The 24,178-nt window shown below is 41.4% G+C and overlaps 3 protein-coding genes and 2 long non-coding RNA genes across 7 annotated transcripts; 2 read left to right on the forward strand and 3 right to left on the reverse strand.

Moving 5' to 3' along the window:
• Positions 1-206: 206 nt before the first annotated feature.
• On the reverse strand, positions 207-4,714 carry LOC102704328 (uncharacterized membrane protein At3g27390-like). Of its 3 annotated transcripts, XM_006652366.2 has the most exons (10): positions 3,892-4,714; positions 2,882-2,990; positions 2,594-2,786; positions 2,391-2,527; positions 1,816-2,104; positions 1,544-1,650; positions 1,318-1,465; positions 911-1,109; positions 595-835; positions 207-482 (listed from the first exon to the last, which is right to left on the reverse strand). In XM_006652366.2, the coding sequence occupies exons 1-10, from the start codon at positions 3,983-3,985 to the stop codon at positions 233-235; spliced, it is 1,767 nt and encodes a 588-aa protein (XP_006652429.1). In that variant the 5' UTR covers positions 3,986-4,714; the 3' UTR covers positions 207-232. The 3 variants fall into 3 exon arrangements, with proteins under 3 accessions (XP_006652429.1, XP_015692058.1, XP_015692057.1); XM_015836572.1 differs by having other exon boundaries at positions 1,384-1,465; positions 2,391-2,786; XM_015836571.1 differs by having other exon boundaries at positions 2,391-2,786.
• Positions 4,715-7,481: 2,767 nt separating this feature from the next.
• Positions 7,482-8,122, reverse strand: LOC121054288. The gene is made up of 3 exons (XR_005811694.1): positions 8,014-8,122; positions 7,897-7,943; positions 7,482-7,718 (listed from the first exon to the last, which is right to left on the reverse strand). It is a non-coding gene; the product is annotated as an uncharacterized LOC121054288 (long non-coding RNA).
• A 191-nt stretch (positions 8,123-8,313) lies between these two features.
• LOC107304026 lies at positions 8,314-10,392 on the reverse strand. Its single transcript, XR_005811695.1, has 3 exons — positions 10,182-10,392; positions 9,870-9,956; positions 8,314-8,377 (listed from the first exon to the last, which is right to left on the reverse strand). It is a non-coding gene; the product is annotated as an uncharacterized LOC107304026 (long non-coding RNA).
• Positions 10,393-10,699: 307 nt separating this feature from the next.
• Positions 10,700-12,699, forward strand: LOC121054198 (putative F-box/FBD/LRR-repeat protein At5g56810). Its single transcript, XM_040523222.1, has 5 exons — positions 10,700-10,729; positions 11,125-11,788; positions 12,075-12,085; positions 12,182-12,338; positions 12,686-12,699. Exons 1-5 carry the CDS (start codon positions 10,700-10,702, stop codon positions 12,697-12,699), a joined length of 876 nt encoding a protein of 291 aa, XP_040379156.1.
• Positions 12,700-16,256: 3,557 nt separating this feature from the next.
• Positions 16,257-24,152, forward strand: LOC102712805 (anaphase-promoting complex subunit 2). The gene is made up of 17 exons (XM_040523026.1): positions 16,257-16,545; positions 17,314-17,403; positions 17,766-17,997; positions 18,973-19,250; positions 19,366-19,437; positions 19,856-20,097; positions 20,451-20,867; positions 20,962-21,163; positions 21,282-21,396; positions 21,482-21,567; positions 21,743-21,862; positions 21,935-22,023; positions 22,084-22,165; positions 22,886-23,077; positions 23,195-23,263; positions 23,353-23,521; positions 23,599-24,152. The coding sequence occupies exons 1-16, from the start codon at positions 16,363-16,365 to the stop codon at positions 23,473-23,475; spliced, it is 2,592 nt and encodes an 863-aa protein (XP_040378960.1). The 5' UTR covers positions 16,257-16,362; the 3' UTR covers positions 23,476-23,521; positions 23,599-24,152.
• Positions 24,153-24,178: the final 26 nt, after the last annotated feature.

A 24,178-nucleotide genomic window follows, 5' to 3' on the forward strand; every position in this document is an offset into this window, starting at 1 on the left:
ACAGGCAAGAATAGCCCATCCGGGCGAGTTAGTTTAGGATGAGCGATGTTACATTGCAATTGCACCCCACATTGCTCCAAACATGCAAGAGGCACAGAAGAATGGCAGGGGCAACTCAGAACTGCAGCATCTACTAATCTGTACAAAGCTAGTAACTACAGTGGAAGTTTTTTTTCTTCTTCAGTAGCATGTCCGTACTTTTTTTGAAAAAAAAGCACTACCAGGGATCATATCACGGAGTGCGAGCATATCTTGTCGTCTGTGCTTCTGGATCTTCATCTCTGATGTTTGCTGTCTTCCCCATGGACTTCTGGCTGAGCATTCTGGCAATGCCGCCTTTCAAGCTTTGAGATTGGGACCCATTGGTGGATTGACCACCTCCCATTGTCCTCTCAAGCTCTAACAAGAGTGCCTTTACAAGAGCATCAAAACGGCGCTTCGATGTAGGATATCTTGATATCGACTTTGTGATCCCTTGCAATCTTGAAGCAGAAGAGGAGCAAAAGAATTAGGGAACATCAATCATGGCTATATTGCATGCATGATGCATCAAATAAGAGGTTCAGTTGATGGAGGGAAGGGAGTACCGAGTACCTCCTAGCAAATGCGTCTATTTCAGCCTTTTTTCGCTCATCCAGCGATGGCACATGGGAAAGGCTGCCCTTGGCACGATCAGGATCACCAATCAACAAAACTCGCATTTTGAGATATTCCTCCTCTTCTTCTGTAAAATTCTCAGCTTTAATTTGTTCTTTGATGACCAAAAGAGGGTCAAAGAACCATTCAAAGAGAGTATGTTTAGGCCTATTGTCAGATGTAATCTCAGAGCCATCACCTGCAAGTTTTTTTCAAAGAAAAGGTCATAATAGCCCTCCCAACAGAACAAAATCATTTTTTGCTGTATACTTACTTAAGAGAAGGCCAACAGAATTAGCCTTTGCGGACCGAAGGAGTGCATTAAGGATTACATATGCTGGCAAACCAACATTAAGAACTCCACTGCCAACTTTGCCTGACTTTGTCTCTTCGATGTCTTTCAGTGTTATCACTCCTTTGTTAACCAAATCCTCCCCTTGGTGCTTGCATTCGGCAAATAGGTGGTCTAGCAACTGCATAGCGGAATCATTCAGTTCAGTGTCCTTATTCCATAAGCTCAAATACTGTAGCAGGAAGCATTGCTCATTGAAAAGTAGAAGATCGAATAACCTATCTATTCGAAGCATTGCAAAAAGTAATTTGCGCTCAGAAATTGCGATGCCAATATGCATAATCAATTTTACCAATTCAATGTGCTAACTAACAGCAGTAAAAGATTACCTTGAATGGATTGAAGTCATCGATACTGTTCTTAAAAGATGTAACACGTGCTGGAGGTTTCTTTACCTCTTGCTTCTCCTTGTTGAATGAGGCTGGCCTGGATAAGCTACTACCATGCGAAGAATCTTCTTTCTTCCGATATTTCAACCTAGAGTGTTCAAACATCAGAACCACAAACTTCAATGGTTTAGGATATGGACCAAAGGCTTATGGTTGATACTTATACCTTGGGAAACAAGATCCTGGCGCCATGTCAAGCATGTCATTTGTGTATTCATCAAAGATGGACACAGATGAGACAACATAAGATAAGCCCATCTTAAGGGAGGATTCCTAGCATATCAAGGAGAGTAAGATGACTAGCTAAACATAAGATAAATTAGATTATTGTCACAAGTAGTCAACATATTTGCTATAAATGTTTTCTTTTAGTTACATTAAAAGATTACGCTGTCAACAACATACTTGAAAAGGTAAAACTTTAGCCCACGGTCATACCTGATAAGCCACAACTGCACCATATGCGCCTAAAGGAATACTGGATAGGACAGAGGCGAGAACAGCCCCCACTACAGCAAATGGCCAGAGAAGAATAGCAAGACCCGCGAATGGCACACAAGCTGTCTCCAGAAAAGGTCCCTCTCTACCAATCAAATCTTGGATCAGTCGTTTCCATCCTTTGAAAAGCATCACAGGGCATTTGTAGATGGCAATCAGTGTGAACATTATACCATCCAGTATGAGTCCACATGTAGCAGATAATAAAGCGCCAGGTAAATCAAGCAATCTGAAAGACAGATGTTCTTCATTTTATAGACCATAATTCTTCATGCGAAAAAAAAAATCAGAAATGGCACCTAAATATATAGCATCACATTCCCATTAAAAAGACATAGAATTTGAGGATCCTTTCGCCTTAAAGGGCTATCTGAAATGCTTTTTTTGCTTTTGGTAATGTTGTCTTAACTCAAGTAGAGGTCCATAAGATAAGGAGGAAAGAGGAAACATAATCCAGAAAGGTTTGTGATTTTGAGTAGTAATGGTAAAATACTAAACAAGAACAGGAAGCGTACCTTATCTCGTATGGCCTGTTATCAGGAGGTGCCTGAAGAAGAAGATCATCCGTAATTGAAAAATAGGAGTGGAAAAGCAAATCTTTCACATCCCTGACTATCGTACAGCTTCCAGTGATAGTACTCCATGTTCCATCCTGCAATTTGAGATAATTAGCACATGGAGAACTGTAAAAATAAACATACGGAAAGAAAAATCCTACCACAAAACAATGAACAAATGGCTTTTCTTTCCCTTCTCCAACTGCACCAAACGTTGCCATTATCGGTGCTAGAAAGCCATATACCAATCCAGCTAAGATGCTTCCAGGGATGCCAACTATCAACCATAGGATTAAGATTGCAGTGGCAGCAATAAGGAGCAGAAACTTTACTACAGGCCCTAACAGCTTAGTTCTGTCTTCATGAAAAATCACAGAGAGTATGAGTAATATCCTGATTAGTTACATGAGACTCTGAAATACAGGTATAGAATATCAGGTACACTGTACCTGATAATGCAGTAGTATGTCCAGATCACATGCATGGGCCATAAGCCCAGGATTAGCGCAGATAACCCAATCGCCATAATAAGACATGCCCAAGGGCATATCAAAATACCTTGCGGAAAAATATAATGTGAAATGAGGATTGCACATCAAATTTGAAGAGAATCAAAACAAAGGTGAACACACTCATAGAGACCATAGGTAAGTAGGTAATAACAGAGTAGTATTGTACTATTGCAATTTACTTAATAGTATTTATATAGTGATATCATGCCATTGTTATTACTTCAGAAAATTACACTATTTCAGTCTATTGCGATAATTATTTGTTGAAGTATATTACTGAATTTGCATCCCTGCATGACTAGCTAAGACATTGAACTAAAAGCTCTAAAAAGGGACAATAAATCCAGAAGGCCCTGAAAGAGCAAATCAGAAGCGGGAAAAAAAGGCTCTTCTCCGGCCAGTTTCATGTTGCCATGTACACAGTGCTGCAATAAATCCTTTCAGACTTTCGGTTATCATCTAAAAAATTTCAGCATTTTTGTGTCTTTATTGTGGTTTTGTTCCGTTCACTCTACTTTTTTATTGTTTGGTTAATTGTTCTGGAGGTATGCCAAGCTTGCTTGCAATATTTATTTTCCCCCTTCTAGTATTCATAATTCATGCAAAGCTACCAGTTGCTAGCAAATCCAGCCGAAATTAATCAACATGATTAATTGAAAACACGTCAGTCAGCAAATCATCAAATAATTGCTCATTTTACAAATTAATAATTATCCAAGCCAAGTTAAATTAATCTGGTCCTATCAAAGTCGGAACAGTACAGCTAAAATGATTGTTGTAACTAGATCTTTAACTAGATAGATGCTGCAAGAAAGTGGGGAATCAAGCATCTAAGCATAGACCAACGAAAGGCAACCTCATAATGCCTTCCAAATAAAACATACACATAGATTCAGTTCATCACAAAATTTGCCGAAATGGACCGAGACAGAAGAGCAGCAAATCACCTTTGATGACCCCCAGGATGAGGAGGCCGCAGAAGTAGGGCAAGAACTTGAGGAAGCTCCACAGGGAGACCCAGAACCCACTTGGTGGCTCCATTGTCAGTTCTCTTCAGCCTCCCTTCAAAGTTCAGACCCAACAAACAGGCAAGAGAACCAACACTACTGTAATCCAAACCCACCTAATTCTGAACACCAAAGGAACTTTCAGTGCAACCCAAGATCCTCACAAGCAATCCTCCTTCCTTCCTCCAATCCAAAACACAAGAAAGGCTACCGCATCTTCTCGGGAGGAGGAGGAGGAGAACCAGCAAGGCTCTTCAAGAACCGGCCATCATCCATCCATCCAAGATCAAGGGTTCAGCAAACAGGAAAACCCTGAAGATGGAAGATGGATGGGGCCCAAGAACCAATCCCAGGGGCAAGCAAACGACAACCTAGGTGAAGCTTGCCAGTGGCAGTGCCAGAACAAGACAGGAGGAGTGGGGTCCACCTCCCTGGTGACACACAGGCTGTGCTGTTGGCAGGAGAGAGCTCGGAGAAACCAAAACGAACAGCAGGCAACGAACGGTGGACGGCGGCCAACAGCAACAATGGTGCTGCTGCTGCCAAGAACCAAGAAACGGTGGAAATGATTAGCCCGAGGGAGGAGAAACCGCCATGGGAGGGTCAAGAATCTGATGCTGGAGGCTAGGATGCGGTGAGGAAGAAACGTACGGCGAAACTTAGGCGCGGATTCTTGCTTTTTGGGCGAGATGAGGAGAGGAGGAAGGGATTACGGTGCGGCTGCTGGGTTCTTGGTTGGCTTTTCGCTTTGTTTAGTGGGAGGTTTTCGAGAAGGAGGGAAGACGCGGTTCGCTTTGCAGTTGTGCGGGCGCGACGCGAAGGAGGAGGAGGTGGCGAGTGGCGACCGCTGGGAAGGCACCGCACGGTCGACGCGTGGCAAAAATTAATGGTAAGAGAACTTTATTTTTCATTTTTTCGTAACGTTTGACCGTTTATCTTATTTAAAAATTTATAAAAATTTTCAAAAAACTAGTCACACATAAAAAATTATTGTAAGAACAAAACTATTAATTAAAAAAATTTAAATAAAATAAAGAATCAAAATATTGTATTAAAAAATTAAAAAAGTAATCTTATTTCGGACGGTGGTATGGTAGTACTCGTACTCTATTTACCTGACGGTTCACCCGAATCAATGTCGAAAAAATTCGCTAACAACTGCCACCGATTTGCACCCTCGTTTGGTTTTTTTAATACTATAGGATAAAATTTTAAATTTAAATTTAGGGTTATTTTTATGGTGTTTTACCTTAATTTATTTGGTAGTCTTTTAAATTTTAGGCCGCTAAAAACATATACCTATATACCTAGAAGTTTTATTCCTAAAATATTTTTAGTTTGTAAATACGTTTATCACCACGGATGAACAGCGGATCAAGTATTCGGGTGTCAAGGAGAGTTGTTTTTAAGGTAAAGCTAGTAACGAGCGCTTTTGACAAGGATATAATAGGGTAAAGTTGTGCTTTACTGTCACGCCACGCCTATATAAGTATAAATCATCGGCTTTGTGCTTAATAAATAGTTTTATCGTACTGTGTGTTTGGAAGATAATTTTTTCTTTTTTTCTATGCGCACGCTCGTCGAACTGCTAAACGGTGTACTGCTAAACGGTGTACTGTTTGTAAACAGAAATTATATAAAAGTTGTTCCTAAAAATTAGATTAATTTATTTTTAAAGTTTATAAAAGATAATGTTTAATTAATCGTGTGCTAATTGTTTTTTCGTTTTACATGCGACGATTATACATGTTGTCACCGCTACCTGCGAATGAGCCCTTATGTAACTGCTGCCTGCGAATGAGCTCTTATGTAGCATGCTGGTGCCATAAGCCAATAAAAGCATCTTTAACAGCTCCCTCATCTCACTCTCCAAGTCAAAATTTAGTCATTTTAAATAAAAATCACACTCCAACGGTCTCTTCCTCCCACTCTCCAAACCATCTGGATAGCCAATTTCCTTCCCTCACTAGCCAAAATTAGTCAGCCTACTCTGCTTGCCAAACGTGGACCCACACATAGACCCACCGGTCTATGGTCCTAGTCCTAGGCCAGATCGAGCAGGTCGTAGTTGCCGAGCAAGTCGTCATCGTCGAGCGCGGAGGCCGCCACAGCTGTATCCGGGCGACCGTCGCCACCGCCGCTCCCTTCCCTGTGCTGCGCCGCCTCCTCGCCTGGTCGCGCCGTCGTCTTTCGCCTTCTCGCGGCCGACTGCACCGCCGCCCTCCCCCGCGCTGCGTTCCGCCACCCCACCTGGCCGCGCTGCCCGCCTTTCGTCGCCCCGCCCTACACCGCCTTCCGCCTCTCCGCCGCGCGGCCGCCCGCTCCGACGCCCTTTAGCGCCATCGCCTGCCTCACCGGCTAAGAGGAAGAAAAGGAAAGAAAAAAAAGGAAGTGAAAAAGAAAGGGGGAGAGAAATAGGGAGAGGGAGAGAAAAAAAAGAGGCCCACAGGTAGGGTCCCAACCGCATAGACTCCAAAAAGAGAGGACGGATATAGAGATTGTTGGAATAAAAAAACGAATTTAAGTGACCAAATGAAATAGAAAGTGGCTAAATAGACATTTAGAGAGTCTAATTTTAACTGCCGGTTACACCAACTCGGGACTAACAACTTGGGGAAAGGAAGGAGTTGAGAGTATATATATATATATATATATATTTCATTTCTTCCTGAAACTGCAAAGAGAGAACAGATACCGACCGAGAACGCAACACCGGATTCGCCCGGAGAGGGGAAAAAAAGGAGCGTTTACGAGTTACGACAGCCGCCACTGCTCCTACTTGGCACTGCAAGGCAACCAACCATGTTCTGTACACGATTCCACCACGGCCTACGTGTGACACCCCAGTAACGCTCTAGGATCTCCCCCCGACCACGTTCTTCTCCCTGTTTTTGTGGCGCCGTGCAGTGCGTCTTTGGCTCGTGTTGGCTTCCGCTCCGTGCGACGTCCTCCCACGTTTTCGCCGCGGATGCAGCTAACGAACCCAGCCGTCCGCGCCGCAAGCAGCGAACCCCCAAACAGAACGCACGAGAAAAAGTACGCCGCATTCGCGATACGATCCCACCACGGCGCCATTGCCATCGGCCCGAGCGACGCGGCGAAACATCAAATTCCGGCCCCGCGCGCGGCGCCGTCGTCTCCACGAACGAAAGCAACGGACCGGCGCGGCGACCAATTTTGCAAAGCTACCCGGGAGATCCAAAGAATTATTACCATACCTGTTCGGCCCTCCCTCCCTACGTGATCATCATCTATTCTCCTTTTCTTTTTCTGAGTGGAGAGTGACCCAGGGCTCGTTCGCGAGAGAGAGCACGTACATCGGACAAACGGCTGTTGTCTTTATACATGCATGCAAGCAAACTTAGCTGACGTGTGAAGTACTAGCACGTAATATTCGTTTAGTTCTTTATTATATTATAAGGTGTTTTAATCTTATTAATATTTATTTATACGCTAATGAATTTAAATACCTATACAAACATATATATTAGTACAAGGATAAATCTTGATAATTTTAAAAAGTTCTACGGAAACATGGAACGGAGGGAGCAGTACTCTCCTTGATAACACATTAACACGACACGGTACAAAAATAGCAAGATGCAGATACAGTACAAAGAAAGCCGAGAGGTGACATCGATCCATTCAACGGCAGCGAAGGAGCCAGCAGATACACAAGGTACAACACCATGGATATTGGCTCGTACAACGCGACTTCCCAAGCTGTGGCTGTACAGGAGTCGTCCTGCTCCGTGCCCTTTAGAGTACTACAAAGATAGTCGGTACCTATCTGGCTATTTCTTGGTTTAAAATTAAAAAAAGAACCATGCCAGATATATTGCTCATGAGGTTACTGCTTATATAGTAGTATGAATTATGCAAATGCCTGGTACCAATAGAGCAAACTAAAAATAGTCATAAGAAATAGACTGACAAACTTAGTACCTTGTAATGATGAAAGCGTTCTTGGTTTGGTGAAGTGAATTCCCAACCTGAAACATTACACAGAATAATAAACACTGAATCTTGTACACTAAAATGACATTTTAACTCATAGAATACCTTGCCAAAGTTAAGTTACCAAACATGTATAGGTTATTCTTCCAAGCGACTATTTGGTGAGCACTTCGTGGTGGAGGACTGTTAGGACTAGATACCATCTTCCACTCGTTTTTCTCTACATCACAGCGATAAAGATCATGATAAACAAAGGTCTGCAAAAACAGATTGTGGCAAGGAAAAAAGATATAATATACATGAGTACTCAAACATCTAAAATGAGGATGGGAGAAAAGAGAACTCTAAATGAGCACATCTCATTCGATCAGCAGTAAATCATGGAGGATATGTTTCCCACCTTGCTGCCATTATAGAACTCTCCTCCATACATAATCAATTATGTATCTTTCAATGGATTTATTGTAAGCTGCATTTAAGAAAAAATTAACTTGGCCAGCTGAAAGGTCATATGCAGGTTATTTGTGCGTTAACAATTATAGGAGGATCTCTGTACAACAACAAAAACTTTTCACAACAATTAACACCAACAAACAAACTGAGTATCTATATTTTAACAAAAGTGAAGTGCACCAGCGGTCTCTAAACTTGTATGCATGTGTTATCTAGGTCTCTGAACTCTCAAAATACATTTTTGGATCCTCGAACTTGTCCAGGGGTGTCATATAGGTCCAAACGAGCTCTAACCCGCTCCATCCGCTGACGTGGCATGCCACAGTGACGCCTATGTGTTGGTGGTGTCATGTGTGTCTCACATGTCGGTTTCTCTCTCTTCTCCTTATTCTTCTCGCTCTTCTCGTAGGCGCCACCGTGGCATGCCACATCAGCGGATGGAGCGGGTCGAAACCCGTTTGGACCTATATGACACCCCCGGACAAGTTTGGGGACCCAAAAATATATTTTGAGAGTTCAAGGACCTAGATAACGCATGTATATAAGTTTAGAGACGCTGGTGTACTTCACTCTTTTAACAAATTTTGACCCGAAAAAAGCACTTGGAGCAAGTACAATAGTCCAGCTTGGATCGGCGACAGCAAAACCATGTTGGCCATGGAGGAGAGAGTATAAGTGGGCGACAAACATATCGCTCGGCTACAGCACATTTCTAGGGACGAAATCAGTAACATGATAGATAAAGTGAGCTCGGGAGGAATGACGGCCAACGGCATGAGCTCAAGAGGCAAAGCTACTGGCCAACGAACGAGCTTAGCGGGTGCTTGTGCAGGAGCTACCGTATAGCTGGCTATTGCATACAGAGGCTGCAGAGTGAGCTATAAATGATTTGTACAGAATTGCAGCTCGCAACCTATTTCACTTTTGACCCACCTATTCCTCAACCAAAAAACAATCTGTTCTGTATAACCAAAACAAAAGATGACCATATTTGATCAAATTATTTCATAAAAGAAAACCCATCTCCCCGGCCTCAATATATATTAATCCTACTGGACTATATAAATTCTAAGCACCCAATCATGAAGGATGGAGATGATACCTAGTCCACATGAACTACATAATCACAACAATAAGGAAATATTAACTTCTTTATCTGCCACTTGAGGCCCCCTTTGATTCAAAGGAATTTTATAAAAATTTTAGAGGATTTTATTTCTATAGGAATTTTTCCTACAAAGCCCTTTGAATCAAAGGTCGAAGGAATGAATCCTATAAAATTCCTATGAAATGCATCTTCCTATACAAGTTTTGAAGGAAATTTAACAGGAAGTTGAACCTCATGGAAAAAATCTTTTGAGTCTATCTCTCTCCTCAAATTCATGTGTTTTTCCTATGGTCCAATCAAAAGGTCATTCATATGTTTTTCCTCTATTTTACACTTATATTCGTATCAGAATCCTATATTTTTCCTATTCCTTGCACCCTTAAGCTGTAAAATGTCCTACCGAGCAATTAGACCGGGGAGATGGTGCAGGGACATTCTCCTCCACATGTACCTCCTTCTTCTTAGCCTCCTCCTTTTGAATGCTCCTCTGAAAGCAAAATTTACAAAAGTCTAAACAGCGACGCACAACAACAGCAGAGGGGACAAAAAAAGGTGCGAGGCAACGGCGAAAAAAAAAAAGCTTCCAGTTTTTAGTTTTTCAGTTAATAATGGGTGCCATCACGGATGCTGAACAACAGCAAGCGGGAAGAGGTGTTGACGCAAAGGAGAGAGGGAGGGAGCGGAGCAGGAGAGAGGCGGGAGGAGCACGGACGAGAATGGCGTCGATGTCGTTCTCCTCGCCCACCTTCCGGGCCTCGCGGCGGGCGCGCTTCTCCTCGCCCTCGGCCGTCTTCCGCTCCGCCTTCTCGGTGTCGGAGTCGGAGGCGGCGCGCGCCGGAAACGAGTACACGGACACGGTGCCCGATTCGGTGTCGACTGTCGAGTATGGTTCCGTATACGCTCACTAAATCCGCTATAAATACAGCACACGCCTGCCGTCGGGAGTGTTCGAGATTTCCACACGACTTATTGTCCATCTCTCCGTCGCAAAATAAACCAATTTTTCACTTTTTACCTTCAATTTTTAACTTTTTATCTTATTTAAAATTTTTTTATTGATATTTTTGTTTTTATTAGATGCTAAATTATGAATAGTATTTTATGTGTGATTAATTTTTTTCTAATTTCTTAAAAGATTTTCAAATAAAACGGATAATCAAACGTTTGACACAAACCAGAGAGTTAGTTTTTTTTTGACAGAGATAGTATTGACCTTTTGCGTTTATCCTCATGGCGTCCAGCTACAACACGGAAGCAGAGGCAAGTAATCTATCAGACCAGCCTCTCTTTTTCTCATCCTGTCCTCTGTTTCCATCCGTATGTTCTGTAATATTTTTTTAGTTTATAATATATTTTGATTTTCCCTATATTTGTATATGTACTAAAATAATATGAATATATATATATGGATAATATATGATCTTGAAAAAACATCTTATAGCTTCGATAACGAGATATTTGACTTAGAAAAAAAAATCCAAACTGACTTTTATAAAATGGAGGGAGTAGCTCGGATTGGTTCCTATTTGTTTACCTATACAAAGATTTAAATTTTGCTTCTCCTTGGAGGGATCATATTGCACCTATTGTTATCTCTATAGCTGTAACCATATCATGTCAAGTTCCGAAATAATCATTACTTGATATTACTACAGGATGACGAAACCAATCAGGAAGACATGCTCAGTGAACTTCCCGGTGACATTTTGCTTTGTATATTGGATAGGCTCGAACTGCGTGATGCTGTGAGGACTAGTGCTCTTTCAAGGCGATGGAGGCATCTCCCTGGCCTCCTTTCTAATATCATACTCAATGTTGGGGCATTTGAGCCCACAGATAGTCTCATGTTTACCCTGGATGACGTCGATGACATTGTATTAAGAAGCAACGCAGATACGGTTGAAGAAACAAAAAATATTCTGGCACACAAGAGTACATCTGTAATCAAATTATTGAGTTTGGTATTCTACTTGAGGGAAGGTTTCATAGACATTGCTCACTCCATTAACGATGCAATGGCAAACAGAAGTATTGTCAGCACGAAATTTCAACTATTATCAGGAACGGATCTGAGACAACGTATGGGGGATGACAATCTCATATGTGGAAAATGTTTGTTGTCATTTTTCTATACTTGTCCCCGTGCATTTGGTTGCCTCGAGCACCTCGTCATAAGCAATGCGAGGTTTGGTGATTCAGACATCCCTAATATGCTTAGCACTTGCAAAAAACTTGAGTACCTCTCCCTAATCAGGTGTGACTCTGGATCTCAGCCAGTGTTGCAATTGGAACACCCAACACTTATTCATCTGCGATTTCGTTACTGTGGATTTTAAAGGGTTGATCTCAAGTGTCTTCCAAAACTCACAACTTTGATGGTTCACTATTGGAATGATATAGAGGAAAGTTATCCTCTATCATTGGGTTACGTTCCACTACTTTGGATGCTAAAGCTAGCATGTAAGGGTACAATTCGGCACAAGAATATCCAGCTAAGTGAGTTCCTTGGTAATGCGGCTATAAGTAAAATGCATCTAATTTTGAATCCGGAAGGGTGAGTACAAACTTGCTTTTTTTTTTAAGATAATGGATTAAAAAAACCCAGCCTTGACTTGGGTGAGTACAAACTTGCTATATGCTCTATTTTTCAATAAAGGGGTATATCAAGTTACAAAACTGTGATTTGATTATTTTTCACTTTATATATTGCAGATTTGGATTGAACCAGAACATCCTAAACTATTGGCTGCCAATTTGCAAAATTTGCGGTTTGCTAGTCTTACTAAAATTCATGAAGACTGTGATCTAACTTGGACATTTTTTCTTTTAGAAGCTGCACCTCTGTTGGAAGACCTGCACATAATAGGACGTGTTATTTTCCAAAAATACCAAGTCCCTCATTTTCATATTATATGTCAGTTTCTATTTGTCCCAAGTCAAGACTATTAAAGTTTGATCAAGTTGCAAAATGTAATAACATCTATAGCAGCAAATTAGTAAATCCACGATATAATAGCACTGTAAGGGAATTAATGGTGGAAACTATTTCGTCATTTCCTTTTGTCAAATAAAAAGATATAAACATGGCACCATTCAAAATATAGACTCATAAGTCATAAAAATGGTAACCAATCTACCATCACTTGATTTTACAAGTGAATATTATGTGCTTCAAATTTTGTCTTTTAATATTTTTTTGTGGGACCATGAATGCAGGTGTGGGACCATGAATGCAAAACGCTGGAGTACAGTGAATTATACCAGAAGGAAGGCGATAAATTATTGAAGTGGGAATCATCTCGCAATTTCAAGCACCATAATTTGAATGTACTCAGCATTGTAGGCTTCCAAATTGACGAGAAGTTTATGACATATATAGGACAAGTAGCTGAAATGGCAATTAACTTGGAAGAAATATTACTCGTTGAAAGTGAGTCGTGCCAGTATTGTCAGTTTCGTCCTCTAACGAGATATCCATGCACTGAAGAAGAAAAAGATGTGACAAAGAAACAGATCTGTGAGGGGAGATCCTTGCCAATTAGAATTGGTTTCGGCCATGTAATTGAGTATTGCGACTAAACATATTATTTGTTTCTTTTAATTTAATGTGTGTGGCTTATTAAATTTTATATTAGTCAAATTCATTTTCATAGAACCAATCCAATTAAGCTTTAATTTAATCCATGTTATACATCAAATATAAAGCAAAGTTCACTAATATCATATCGCCAATAAATATTGAAATCAAACTCAATATAGTCCTACAACAGTATGAGAGCGGTTTTGACATGGCCCCTATATGGCTTGTTGACTTGGTCTTTGTCCTCTTTGCCCTATGTAGTATTTGTCATCTTTGTCGTACGTAGCATTGGCGTGACTCTTACGTGGCACCGCAAGGAAAAAAATTAAAATTTAAAAATAAGGCCCATATGATAACATGTTAGCGGTCACAATCCCTCGTTCTTACCCCCACTTAATGAGAAAATTAACCTTTTGCCACTATTACATGGCAGTGGCAACAGATTTGCCACTCCCCTCTCGATCACAAGGCTTGAGAGAAGGATTAAACTGAATATGTAAATAGTGACAAAAAGCACTTCTACTATGCTTGTAAGTGAAAATATGAATTTTTTACCTTAAATTTTGATTTGATTTTGGAGGTTTTTTATCGTAGTTTATTTTTTGACTTTTGCTTTTAGATCCCTAAGAACACTATATAAAAATTTTATTTATAAATTATTTCTTGTTTACAAATATGTTGTTTGGCTTTTTACTTAAAAAACCGTAAAGATACCCCCTACTTTCTCCCCCACATTGTAGTCTCATCGGGCTCACAAATCATGGCGCGTTAGTGAGGACGCAACTGGTGATACGTTCTGGCGAGGCTTGCGATGTTGCACTCACACCGTCATCCCAGACATGTTGTTGGAGAAGAGACCGGGTAGCTGTGGGGCATTCCTAGCTGCTACCATGCCAAGGTCACCACAAGCCCTCCTAGTCGCCACCCCGTTGGTTGCCGTCGCCAAATCTGCCCCGTCAGTCACCTGATTTGTCACCCCGTTGGTTGCACCCCCTTCGCCTGACAGTCGCCAGATCCGCCACCCTGTCGGTTGCCGCCTTCGCCACTTAGATCCACCCCTGTCTATGGCTACCAACTGCTAGATCCGCTACCGTTGCCCCTGTCGGTTGCCGCCGCTGCCTTCGTCGATGGTCGTCGCTGTCGTCAATGGCCATGGTCGTCGCCGCGGGCAACCGTGCCTTCTCCATCGGTGGAAGGTCGGTCGCCTCCTGCCTCCTCCTTCAGCAGATCTAGCAGGAAAGTTATTTTTCCAATGATATTATGAAAATAATATTTATTTTATATGGGATACAAGATACTACAATTATCTTTCTAAATTTAGGGTTTGATAAATTTTAATTTGTCTATATAGTAGGAAAGTTTTCATCAATTGGCCATATTAACCGAAAAAAATATATAGGTACCCTTGCATATGAACCAAACAAAATCTCTCATCTACTATATCTCTCGTACAAGAAACCAAACAAAATCGCATGCTAGCCAGGCTAATCTAATACAAGCAAACAAACAAGCATGTGCATACCCTCACAGCCAGGCCACACTCATCCTGCACGGGAGAGATAGGCCAGGCTAGGGCGATACGAGCAACCAAACATACTCCTAATGGCTATTTATGATAGTAGTGCAATGCGCAAAGGCTTTGTATTCTAGTAATACTTCTTACAACTCCCAGTTACCTACTCACTCCCTCTATTTTACGATGTAAGATCTTGTTAATCTTATCTAAATTCACACACACATATATAGATAGATAAATCTAAGCAAGAGGAGTATTTCTCCGTCCCTCTATTTCACAATGTAAGATTTTTAATTAATCATGTAATAATATATTACTACGTTTTTCATACTGAATAACTAAACCTCACATCTCTCCCACCAAACGCGGCTATAGTCTAGCTTAATTTTTATTTACATCCACCATGCCTATCAGAAAAGAGATTTTGCTATTTTGCCACTGTCAAAAGTGGGCTTCGTCTATTATGCCATCTCTAAATTTGGCTTAGCTAAAATGCCATCTTCAAACATCTCTCTCATTTTATTTGTCATTTCTATATCAAATGGTAATTTCAATAAGATTGTTTTCCCTTTTTATTCAAGATCGGACGATTTTTCCCTTGTGGAGGCCAAAAGGGGATCTGTAGTCCCGGAGAAGAAGCCGATCCCGCGCTTGTCGCCAACGGTCGCGCTCGCTATCGGCCGTCTGTTGGTCACGCAGCCCCCTCTCGCGTCGCCTCCTCCCCTTGCGCTGCCTCCTCCCTCGCGCCGCCGTGCCTGTCACGGAGAAGAAGTCGATCCCGTGCTCGTCGACACCGATCGTGCTCGCTGCCGTTCGTCCGTCGATCACGTCGCCCCCTCTCGCGCCACCTTCTCCCCTCACGGTGCCTCCTCCCTCGCGCCGTCGTGCCTGTCCCGGAGAAGAAGCCGATCGCACGCTCATTGCCGCTCGCTGTCGGCCGTCCGTCGGTCACGTCGCCCCCTCTCACGCCGCCTCCTCTCCTCGCGCTGCCTCCTCCCTCGCGTCGTCGTGCCCGTCCCGAAGAAGAAGCCGATCGCGCTCGTTGTCGGCCGTCCGTTGGTCACGTCGCCTCCTCTCCTTGCGCTGCCTCCTCCCTCGCGCCGTCGTGCCTGTCGGCCGCGCCGCCGCCCGCTCCCTCCTCTCGTGCTGCTCCCTCCGTCACACCGTAGCCCCCTCCCTCGTGCCGCCGGCCGTCTGTCGGTCGCGCCCCTCTCTCCGTCACGCCGCCACCCGCTCCCCCCTCTCGCGTCCTCCCCTCCCCTCGCGTCACCCTTCCCTGCGCCGCCGCTGGTCGCACCACTGTCGAGCCGTCCGTCGGTCGCACCGCCGTCAGTTTCTCATCCCTCAACAGGCTCGTTGGTTCACCGCCGCTATAGCTTAACGCCGGCCATCCCAGGGTCTCTGCCCCTCCTCGCAATAGCAACACCAGCCACAAGGCGAAAGCGTCCTAGATCTTAAAAAAAGAAACTCACTGTAAAGTAGCACCCAATAGATGAAATGACAAAGAAATGAGAGAGATTGTTTAAAGATGTCATATTAGCGAAGCCAAATTTTGGAATGACATAGTAGACGAAACCAGTTTTGTCAGTAGCAAAATAGCAAAAAATCTCATCGGAAAACGACTCACGCGAATACGTAACCAACCACGTTCCGGTTCCATCTCCCAAAGCGCACCGATGCAGGCAGGAGGCAGCGCTCCAATGTTCCAAGCCACTTTTGAGTTTTGAGGCGTCCTTTCCCTCCCTCCTCCAGAGTTACCTCCCCGCGTCGCGCCTCTCGCTCGACCGCGGGCCGGCGATGCAGCTGGACGACGCCGGCGGGGCCCTCGATTCGTGGGCACGCTTCTGCGGCCTCTCCGACGAGCTCTTCGGCGGCGCCGGCGACCTCTCGGCGGGCCCGCGCCTGGCGCCCGTCGTCGCGGACCTCTGCGCCCGCGGCCTCGCCGGGCTGCTCCGGGACCACTTCCTCCGCTCCCTAGAGGTGACGCGACACAGCTTCTCTACCCGCTTTCAAGGAGAAAGCCGCACGCACCTGTTGCTACCGCCGTTGACCGTTGGGGGGGGGGGTGTGCTCTGTTGCACACGGTTGTGGGGACTCCGATCGCGCTGCGCTCCGAGTGTTTGTGAGAATGCCTGCCCCGAATTTGAGACGGTGTAGCGGAGGGGGTGTAGTCTTGGGTTCGAAGACCCTCTCGTGTGCTTGGTCATAGGCGGTCAAGGTTGATTTAACTATGGAAACATGTGCTAATAGGAATAGCTTTCGTTTTTTAAACAATTGCCAATACATCACTTCTCATCTTTCCAGGTTTGTAGTGAACCCTTATCTATCTATGAGGCAAGTAAGAAATAATAAGAGGTGGCCACAATGGCTGGCACAGGGTGGCTGTATGCCAGACAGTCAAAACCTTTTGCAGTTTAGGGGCAAGTATCTATGCTCTAGAGTGTCTAGAGCACTTGCTTTAGTTGTCATTTGAGCATCAGTAATGGCAGAATGCAACAGGTCTTCAGTTGGAGTTTGCAATTGTAATGGCTTGCTGTTTTACTTAATCTTTTTCCTCCTTATTTTTTAGTGGAATTTGTTCTTATGCACATATATAATAGAAGGATCCTGGTCGAAAGATGCCACCTTAGCTGTCGCAATTCTGCTGAGCGCTTAAAGTTCTTTACCTGCGTTCATACTTATGGAATGTTATGCAAAGATTTTTATTTTTACTCTGTTGCGCTATTCAACCTGTCCTTATTGATGCAGGGAATATTTATAAGCAATGCAGTTAAGAAGTTCTGGCAGCAGTTTCATCCTTATTGCAGCTCCTCTGCTGGGGAAAGAATTAAATCCTGTGTGAGTTGCAAAAATAGTTATTATTTGTTTCTTCATACATTTGTTTCAGAGTGTGGGGTTTTATTGCAGAAATGACATCTTGCCTGGTTCATATCCCGAGTACGTCTTTTTTGCATATCAGGACGTAATATCTTGCATATGTTGTATTAAGAAATGAAGTGACATTCTTTGTACTGGAAGATGAAAGCATAAAATCATCCCAGCCATTCAAAAAAAAAATCAATGATACTTTCACTGACTTGTTAATACGGCTGTTTCAAAATCTGAAACTAGTCAATAAAACGTATAGTAAAAATTTTGTTACCTAATTTCTGTTAGTTGATATTTTACAATAGCATGATTTCTTAACTCATGACTTTCAGGTTCAAGAAAACTGGCCTGAGGAAATCTTAGGTAGAGCATTAGAAGACATATGCTTGGAAAAGAGTTATCAGGAAAAATGTGTTCTGGCTCTAGTTCATTGTTTACAATCTTACGAGGATAGGACACCATGCAGAAAATCTAAAGCATTGGATTGTAGCTCCAGCTTAATGCCTAGGTACCAGTTAATGGTATCTTCAGTACTTCTGACAACACTACCCCTGAGCTTTCCTGGTTAGTATCTTAGTCACTACTGTTTATTTGTTAGGAAAAGTCTTGAATCTGACAGAGTCAATACTCTATCTATTATCATGGTTTCCATGTATGAACCTTGTGCAGTGGTTTGTATTTCTCTGGATTGTTCTTTAAAATCATGAATGATAGGATCCATAGCAAAACACAACCAATGTTATATTTAGGTATCAATTTCCTGCTTTGACAACACCTGGCCTGACAATGATCTTTAGACCAGCCTGAGTTCTGACTAAACTGAAGTGTTCTGTTATCTACTATGCGATAGTTCTTTCAAAATTTGTATGTGGCCTTTATGTACAGAGGGGATGATCAATTAGTAGGATTAAATTTTATCAAGATGCACACTGAAGCAAATTCCCCAGCCGATTCTACCTTTATTTTATTTGGCACATTGGAATCAGAAATTTATGGTTTTCCATACTTTGTTCGTTGTATATTTGGTCCTTTGGCCCTGTCATCCAAGGGTGTTGCAGACAAGCCATCTAATTAATCACTCACTGCTAGGGCAATAAGTTAGAATATGGATGAAACCGCAAATTGTTACATTGAGAATTTGAATTGAATTTATTAACCTCTGGGAAAAAGGTCATAGCCATTGGGAAGCATTGGACAATCCATTTTTTCCTCGTGTAGCAGGCATACCATCTTCCACAATATTATAGGGTTTGACCTTCTTTTTTTTTGTTTTTTTAGGTTTCTTTACAGGGTTCCTTGGATTTATAGAGTCATGGATGGATCTCCTGTTTCTTCCCTCTCTAATTAAATCAGTTATTGTAATCCTTTTTTAGTTGCCAGAGCACAGCATGCTTGTTGTCCACTAACACAATTAGTTCAACAACATTACATGATTTGTCATTCTATAGTTAATCTAACTAGAAGCTATTATACTTAACAAGTACAATTTGCTGAAACTTTAATATCGGTAACTTGTAACTTTTTCTATTTGATCTGCAGAGATATTAAATGTTTACTTCAAGAAGAAATTGGAAGAGTTAAATATCCTGATGGCTGGATCTGATGGGAATAATTCATTTGACGATCATGATCTTTCTGAAAGGAACAGTACGTCTGCTTTGCATTCTGAAATGGATATTGATGGTCAAGAACCTGAGATTTCAGAAAGTATAAATTTGGTTAAGAACATTGGAAAAGTCGTTTGTGATCTAAGATATCTTGGTTTTACATCAATGACCGAGGATGCGTACTCATCTGCAATAATCTGGCTTTTAAAGGTCAAAACTCATTTGTTTACCCAAGTACCTAACATATATCACATATGTTATTTTAGTATAGACAATCTTGAATTTCTGCATGTATCCTTATCTGAAGTCTCAACTCATATTGCAGTCTAAAGTTCATGAACTAGCTGGTGATGATTATAGAATTCCTGTACTTGGGTGTGTCAAAAAGTGGATTCAGGTACCCTTTCTTATCCTCATTTGCAGGCATTCCTTCAGAAGCATCATCTCTGTCAATGTCAAATTTATTCTGCATTTCTAGTTTCATATTACACCCACTTAAATAGTTGGGTTTTGTAAGGATAAATTATTCTCTGCACGTTTATCATTTTTTCAGTGCTCATCTTCAAATTGAAATAAGACTTAGTGTTAATCTTATAGAGCCGTCACAGCAATGCATCTATCATGAGCTTGTGAGCCATTCAGAACATTGATTTTTGTCTATTGTTCTTGCGGTTGCTTAATGCCTCTTTTGAACCATTTCTATATGTTCATTGAATTTAGTTTAACAGTAATACAGGATATCTACTATGCCCTTATTTCCATCTGTAAATGGTGTTTAACATAATTTGCTGACAATAATTTCTGGGTCATGCCAGGCCGTTCCTCTTAAATTTTTGCATGCTCTATTGACATATCTGGGGGACTCTGTCGACAATGAAAGTGTATCATCTGGTCTCAAATCACCCTTGGCCTCACGTCCTTCTTCCTTCCCTGGGATTGGTGTTCCTTCAGAAGCCCTAGTGAGATGGCACATGCGCCTTGAGTATTTTGCTTATGAGACCTTGCAAGACCTACGGATTGGCAAACTTTTTGAAATTATAGTTGATTACCCTGAGAGGTATGTCATTATCCACTATATGATGCTGTTGGGCATTAAATGGGCATTGGATATTATTTAATGTTGGGTATTTAAATGTTTACCTGAAGGAGGTCTATATGCATGTAAATTAATTTAGTTATTGCCTTTTTTGTCGTCTCTTTTTATGACCAGCAAATATTTTGCTGTCCATGAATCAAACATATGCATTTCCTTTCATGTGCTATACTATGTTTTTTCATGTTAAGTTTAACCAAGTTTGTTCACATGGGCATCTCAAACTTCTGAGTTGCCTATGATTTTATTCTTCATGATGTATGTGTTCTTAACTGGAGCACAATTTTTAATCTGGATATTTTTGGGCACTGATGAAGCTCTCCTGCCATTGAAGACCTAAAGCAGTGTTTGGAATACACGGGTCAACATTCTAAACTTGTTGACTCATTTATTTCATCATTGAGATATCGCTTGCTGACAGCTGGTGCATCAACCAATGATATATTACACCAATATGTGTCCACTATCAAGGCATTACGGACAATTGACCCCACTGGTGTCTTCTTAGAAGCAGTAGGTGAACCAATTAGGGATTACCTGAGAGGTAGAAAGGACACTATCAAATGCATAGTGACAATGCTCACTGATGGATCTGGTGGAAACACGAATGGAGCAGGCAATGCTGGGGATAATCTTCTGGAAGAATTGAACAGAGATGCAGAAAACCAGGAAAATGTTGATTATGATGACCATACAAACATCGATGAGAAGCAAGCATGGATAAATGCTGAAAGGTATATTTGCTCTTTGTATCTTGAGTTATAAGCAATAATTGCTCCTTTAAGGACATCAATAGAACTGCTATCATTGTGATTTCAACTTTTACAGCTGGGAACCTGATCCTGTGGAGGCAGATCCATTAAAAGGCAGCAGGAATAGAAGGAAAATTGATATCCTTGGACTGATTGTTAGTATAATTGGGTCAAAGGACCAACTAGTCAATGAATATCGTGTAATGCTGGCAGAAAAACTGCTCAACAAATCTGATTTTGATATAGATTCAGATATCCGGACATTGGAACTGCTTAAGGTCGGACTGCTACTTTTGTGACTTGTCTTTGTTGCTACGCCTTCTCTATTTATTTGATTGAATTACATATGATGCATTATTCTTTAGTTGTTACCTCAATTTTTTATTGTTTTGGCAGATTCATTTTGGTGAGAGCAGCATGCAGAAGTGTGAGATTATGCTTAATGACTTGATTGACTCAAAGAGAACCAACTCAAATATTAAAACATCTTTATCAAAGACATCTCAAACTGGTACTGCTTAAAAGGCAACTGCCTGTACAGGCCAAAAGATCAAATGTTATGGCATTTGCATTTAAACTCTATTCTTTTTTCTCAGTAGGAACTGTGCAAGAGGAAACAGAACTGTCTCATGAGATTCTTGACGCAACTATAATGTCATCCAACTTTTGGCCGCCAATTCAGGTATGGTACTAAGCTTTTATCGAAACCATGGTGGTATGCTATCATGCTTAATTTCATGTTCAACCAAGAGTCATATACTTTGTCAATTACTAATTCTCGTTCTTGATTGTTTATTTTACTTGACTTTAGTACAATAATTTATCTTGATTTACTAAATCTCTCAAAACAAATGTAGACAGAAGAACTTACAGTTCCTGCTTCAGTTGATCAGTTGCTGTCTGATTATGCAAAAAGGTTTCATCAGATAAAAACACCTCGTAAGTTACTCTGGAAGAAAAATCTTGGAACTGTCAAGGTTGGTATGCAACTTTAAACTGAATGTGTAGCTATGAAGAATGATTCCTTATGAATTTCTTATCTTCTCCAGCTGGAACTGCAATTCGAGGATAAGAGTATGCAGTTTACTGTAGCTCCTGTTCATGCTGCAATCATAATGCAATTTCAAGAGAAACCAAGGTAAAACTATCATGCTCGATGGTGCTTATTTACTCTTAACTGAAACATCAATTTTTTCAGTTGGACTTCAAAGACACTAGCTACAGCAATCGGAGTACCTGTGGACTCTCTTAGCAGAAGAATAAGTTTCTGGACAAGCAAGGTGTGGAAAATACATACTAGTATGCTGCATTGCCATTAGTACCTTATGAATTCTTTAGTATTTGACCAAATCCTTGTAGCACATTCATGCTTGGCTCCTAACAATGATAGTGTTGGACCCTCAATCGTTTTTATTGTGTTTTTTTTTTTGAGAAAATCTAAAAAATGCCATTGACAAACGTCTAAGTCTAAGAAATGCCATTGACGAATGCGAGTTCTAAGAATTACCATCATACAAACGAATTTGTCTAAGAAATGCCATCACCGTTAGGGTTCCATCCATTTCCGCCGTCAAAAGCACTGTTCATACTAGAGCACTTAACGGAAAAAAGTTGACGGAACCCTAACGGCGATGGTATTTCTTAGACAAATTCGTTTGTACGATGATATTTCTTAGAACTCACACTCGTCGACGGCATTTCTTAGAATTAAGTGTTTGTCAATGGCATTTGTTAAATTTTCTCCTTTTTTTTCAGTGTATGAACTGTGAACACTTTACACTTGTGATAAGATGGACTAGGCAATTTACACTTCATATCTAGAATTGAATTTGCAAGAATTACATAAGTTGTGGTTAACATAATTGGAAAACAGAAATGGATATAGGATACCCTTAAACATGATTTAAACGCCATGTACAAGTATTCCTGAAGATAACTTGTCAATTTTAGTTTGATTAAATACTAGTTTATATTAATCCTGATTTCTTGCTATATTGTAGGGCGTCCTGACAGAATCGGTTGGTCCAGATGCTGATGACCATACGTTTACTATTGTTGATAGCACATCTGATTTTAACAAAAACAGCACTGTGAACCAACTCTGTGAAAGGTTTCAAATGAATGAAGAGGAAGGTGAAAGTTCAATTGCCTCTGTTGAGGAACAACTTAGGAAAGAAATGACAGTTTATCAGGTTTGCTTCTTGAGATCTCAAAATGTGTTGAAAGAAGATGCCTTCGCTAGTTGTGCCATTTCAAAATTCTCCGTACATCAAGTAATAATTCATTTGACTCAATTTGCTGTACTGCAGAAATTCATCATCGGCATGCTAACCAATTTTGGAAGCATGACACTGGATCGGATACACAACACTCTGAAGGCAATATAAATTGGACACTTTCCATTCATCTTCTCGCTATATTAATCTTTGATCCACTCTTTAATTTGTTCCAAAATTGCTTGTTTCAGATGTTCTGCATAGCGGAGCCATCATATGATAAATCACTACAGCAACTTCAGGGTTTTCTTTCTGGCCTAGTGTCAGACGAAAAGCTTGAGATGAGGGATGGATCATACTTGTTAAGAAAGTAGGAGTTATATGGATTACCTTGTTCATCCGTTAGGCTACAGATGGCAGGTAATCAACTAAGCACACAATTATCCGATGGTTACACATTGAATCGGTTCCTAACATGTACTGCAATGTTGTGCCAGGAACTGAAGATTCAAGGCACCGATCTGCGTATTTTACGTAGTGGTGAAGTTATGCACTCGCTGAGTAACTCCTTGCTGAAGAGATGACAATGACGGAAGTACAGAAGCACAGGGAACCCTGAAATTTTCCTTTTCTTCTTTTTGGGTAATGTTTGAAGTTTTTTGTCCAGCCTAGTTTTCAAATTTTGTTAGCAAAAGGACCAATTTGTGAAAAAAGGATCCTGGGTCTGGAGATGACCGAAAGAAAGCTAGCCAGGCTTGGCATCAAATGTGCAGAGCAAATGCCTTTGGCACCCTTCGATCTCGGTTTAGCTTGGTTTAGCTTGCGGCCGTGTGTTCGTCAGTGCGCGCCTTGTATTCTCCCCAAAAGCAGTATTTTCGGGGAAAAAAAACTGCAATGTTGTTGCTCGATCTAATATAATGGAGCAGTAAAAACTGAAACGTGAATTTAGGGGGTCCCTAGAGTGGTTGAGATGAGATGACTGTGGCTTTCCCATCATGTAAATGGAGCTTCAAACAAATAGTATTAAGCAATTTCTGATCCGGCGATTAAAGTGGCGTCTGAGTCGTGATATCTTAT

Source organism: Oryza brachyantha, chromosome 4, assembly GCF_000231095.2.
Source record: "Oryza brachyantha chromosome 4, ObraRS2, whole genome shotgun sequence".
NCBI lineage: Eukaryota > Viridiplantae > Streptophyta > Magnoliopsida > Poales > Poaceae > Oryza > Oryza brachyantha.